Source organism: Apium graveolens, chromosome 5 (genome assembly GCF_009905375.1).
Source record: "Apium graveolens cultivar Ventura chromosome 5, ASM990537v1, whole genome shotgun sequence".
Classification (NCBI taxonomy): Eukaryota; Viridiplantae; Streptophyta; class Magnoliopsida; order Apiales; family Apiaceae; genus Apium; species Apium graveolens.
The window spans coordinates 114197523-114201636 of record NC_133651.1 but is presented as its reverse complement, the minus strand read 5'-3'; the positions used below and the strand labels follow the sequence as shown (position 1 = coordinate 114201636).

The 4114-nt window shown below is 35.3% G+C and overlaps 1 protein-coding gene across 1 annotated transcript; it reads left to right on the top strand.

Annotated features, from left to right (window-relative positions):
* Window positions 1–256: 256 nt before the first annotated feature.
* On the top strand, window positions 257–3509 carry LOC141660318 (uncharacterized). Its single transcript, XM_074467297.1, has 6 exons — window positions 257–761; window positions 849–900; window positions 997–1234; window positions 1440–1669; window positions 1754–1859; window positions 2850–3509. Exons 1-6 carry the CDS (start codon window positions 257–259, stop codon window positions 3507–3509), a joined length of 1791 nt encoding a protein of 596 aa, XP_074323398.1.
* Window positions 3510–4114: the final 605 nt, after the last annotated feature.

Sequence of the window (4114 nt, the reverse complement as noted above, 5' to 3'; positions counted from 1 at the left end):
TTTGTTACTTGGTGGTGAGAAATCGAGGCATTTTAAATAGTACATAAGAGTGTACAACTGCATATTCCAATTCACTTTCACCGGTGGTAAGATTGATAACTCAATAAACAGAGGTAGCTCACCATATTGTTTTCGCTTACAAGGTCAAAAATATCATTTGGTTGGGATTTTAGTACCGTTGGATGGAACTTGCCCCAAATTTTTCCAGCTCTACATATACGACACGCAGAATAAGGTTGAGAATAGAATCAATGCAATGAGAGGTGCTTCTGACAATGTTGATCCAGATATTGTCGAGGAACTTTTAAGTATGTTAGACAAGAACAATGAGTTAGTCAAAGCTTTTCGCATGGCTCGGAATCGGTTTGAAAATGAAGATCTGGATGAGTTTAAGTTAGTCCTCATATCATCTCAATCTTCAAGCGGGAGACCAAACCATATTACTCCCTCTAATGAAGTTGCTGTTTTCATTGTTAGTGATGATACGGATACTGGTGGTTTTAGAGACACGGTTGTGAATTCAAAACAAGAAGGATTGAAGAGGATATATAAAATATATCCACATTTCATGCAATTGCAATATCCACTACTGTTTCCTTGGGGAACCGAGGGATATCAGAAACGTATACCTCTGATAAGCAATAAATACTCTAAAATAGAGAATTTAGATGGTGAAGACCTTGATCCTGACTCAACACAGAGGCGACATATTTCACTAAGAGAGTATTATTATTACAAGATTATGATACGCACTTCTGAAGGTATTTTTTAGAAGTAAGCAATGTGTTTAGAATATAAAATGCGTAATGAATTAGTGCATATTCTCACCATCATGTCATTAATTTCAGGTTTAACTCCACACCTTACCGGACGTTTGTGGCAAAAATACGTTATGGATCAGTTTGCTTCCATTGAATAATATAGATTAGACTGGGTTTCAACGCATCAAACTACCATCTGTGCTAATTTGTATAATTCCGTATGTGATGCTCTCAGTAAAGGAGACCATGATCCAATGCATGTTGGAAAAGCTGTTAAACTACTTGCTTCATTCACTGGATCTCAACGATACATGTCTCAATACTTTAAGGATTCCTTTGCGATATGTCGTGTAATTGGTCATCCATCTTTATTTCTCACCATGAGTTGCAACTCAAAGTGGCCAGAGATACAAGAAATGCTTAAATTGTTGCCCAATGTTTATCCTGTTGATGCACCGAATATTGTTTCTCACGTGTTTAAACTGAAGCTTGATCAGCTATTAGATTTGATTAAAAAGAAGAACTACTTTGGAAAGTGTATAGGAAATAAAATTATTTTATTGGACACCGACAATTTTACATTTAAATTTTTGAATCATATCTACACATGCATAGATTTAATGACATATTTTTACTTTACTTATATTTTGCACAATTATCCATGTAATTGAATTCCAGAAGCATGGTTTGCCACACGTGCATATGCTAATCTGGCCTAGCCCTGAAAGCATACCTAATTCTATTGAAAAGGTTGACCAGTTGGTTTCTGCTGAAATACCAAATAAGAATTCTGATCCAATAGCATATGAAGCTGTTAAAAACTACATGATGCATGTACCCTGTGATAAAGACTTATACACCTCTCCATGTATGGTGAAAGGAAAATTCATGCGTCAGTTCCCAAAGAGGTGTGAATAAATAAAATGATACATATGTTCCGTAATAAGTTTATTTTATTATTCATGTCGACACATGTAATTTTTTTTTTGCAGATTTAATGGTAATACCTATTTTGACGATTATGGTTTTTCTGTTTATCGGAGGCGTGACACTGGTGTAGTTATCAACAAAAAAGGGATCAACCTTGACAATCAATATGTAGTTCCATACAATCGAGATCTTATGTTATGGTTTCAGTGTCATATAAATCTGGAAATTTGCAATAGTTCAAGATCGTTGAAATATCTCTTCAAGTACTGTTTGAAGGGTCATGACACTGCTACAATGTTGTTGAAGAATAAAAGTAACAAATCAGGGAATGAATAAACTATAAGATCCGTGAAGAATTTGGATGAGGTAAAGAATTTTCTTGATGGTAGATATTTGTGCATCTGAGGCCTCCTGGAGGATTTTTGGGTTTGACATTCACCATCGTTCCCCAAGTATTGAACGCTTACCAATACATTTTCCCGGTCAGAAGTACTTGAATTTTCAGAGTTCTGCAGATTTGGAGAATGTGTGCAATAACACGACTTCCAAAAAAAGTGAACTAGAGGCTTGGTTTGTAGATAACCGTGAATTTCCATAAGATCGGAATTTTACGTATTCTGACTTTCCCACCCATTTTACATGGATAAAGAAAACTGCTAAATGGAAGCTTAGATAAAGAGGTGATGTGGTTGGGAGTTTAGCAGAGGTTCATGCAATAAATGGTGAATTATTGTATCTTCAAATGCTGTTATTTAGATATAAAGGTGCTTTATCTTTCACTCAGCTGCGAACTATTGATGGAACTACATATGATACATTTAAGGAAGCCTGTGGTGCTCTTGATCTATTAAATAATGACAAGCAGTGACATGATGCTTTGGAAGAAAATGCATTCTCAGCTATGCCAATCCAAATTCGGGTTATGCTTGTTAACATCCTGGAAAATTATTCTGTGTCTGATTCGCTTGCGCTATGGGAAAAACACTAGCCAACATTGGCAGACGATGTTATTTATATGAGGCGCAAGATTTCATATAACATTCATTTAATATTGTCTGAGTATGAAATCCAGAACTATGCTTTAGCAGGCGTGTGATCATTATTAAATACATGATACGTCTGTTAATTTATAGTATTACTTTTATTGTTTTTAATTAGATGTTGGAACATTTACCATTGTTTTTTGGTGCAGAGATTGAAAAGTTATTAAATGATGTTGGTAAGTCCTTAAGAGATTTTCATATGATGCCATTTCCTGATGAACGATTTTTTCACACTTTTGTCAATCGTCTCATTATTGAGGAAACTACCTACAATAAAGAAGAATTGAGACTTAATCACAAAAAAGCTCATAAAAATCTGAATTCAAGGCAGGTGGATGTATATAATGCAGTTGTTGATAATGTAAACAAAAATAAAGGTGGAATGTTTTTTGTTTACGGGAGCGGTGGATGTGGTAAAGCATTCCTTTGGCAAACTCTTTGTTCACGTTTTCGATCAGAAGGAAAGATTGTTCTTCCTGTTGCAGGCTCTGAAATTGCTGCTACACTTCTTCCTGGTGGCCGAACAACTCATTCTAGGTTTAAAATACCGCATAAATTAGATCAGAGTTCTATTGCTGGAATAAAATATGGTACAAATATTGCAGAGTTGATGCAGCACACAAGTCTTATAATATGGGATGAAGCTCCAATGCAACATCGCTATGTATTTGAAGCCGTGGATAGAAGCTTACGAGACATACTGGCTACCGTTGATGTAGAACGAGGAAAAAGAGCATTTGGTGGTATTACAGTTGTTTTTGGTAGCGATTTTTGACATATATTACCTGTTTTGCCTAAGGCCGGAAGGGCTGAAATAGTGAATGCATCATTTAACAAATACAGACTTTGGAAATCTTGCAAGGTCTTTATTCTCAATCAGAACATGAGATTACATTCAGGTAATTATGAAGCTAGAAATAAAGTAATAGCTGACTTTAGTAAATGGCAACTTGAGATTGGAGACAGAAAAGTTGAATGCATTGATACTCATCGTGCAGATGTTGAAATTGAGTTTGTAGTTCCTGATGACTATGTTGTCAAAAGTCCCTTGAAAAGTCTAATTTACATTATATATCCAGATTTTCAGAATAATATGCATTCACATGAGTATCTGAGATCGAGATCTATTTTGACTCCAACAAACGTTGTAGTTGATGACATCAATATGCAGATTCTTGAAAGAGTTTCGGGTAATGTGCATACTTATCTCAGTCAAGATTCAATTGAAGACAGGGGCGTTGACGATAATGACTTTGATTCGTCATTTCCAGTTGAGTATCTAAACTCCATTAATATGCCATTTATGCCTAAACATGAGTTGAAAGTAAAGGTTGGAGCTGTTGTTATGCTGATGAGGAATTTAAATCAGATTATAGGTCT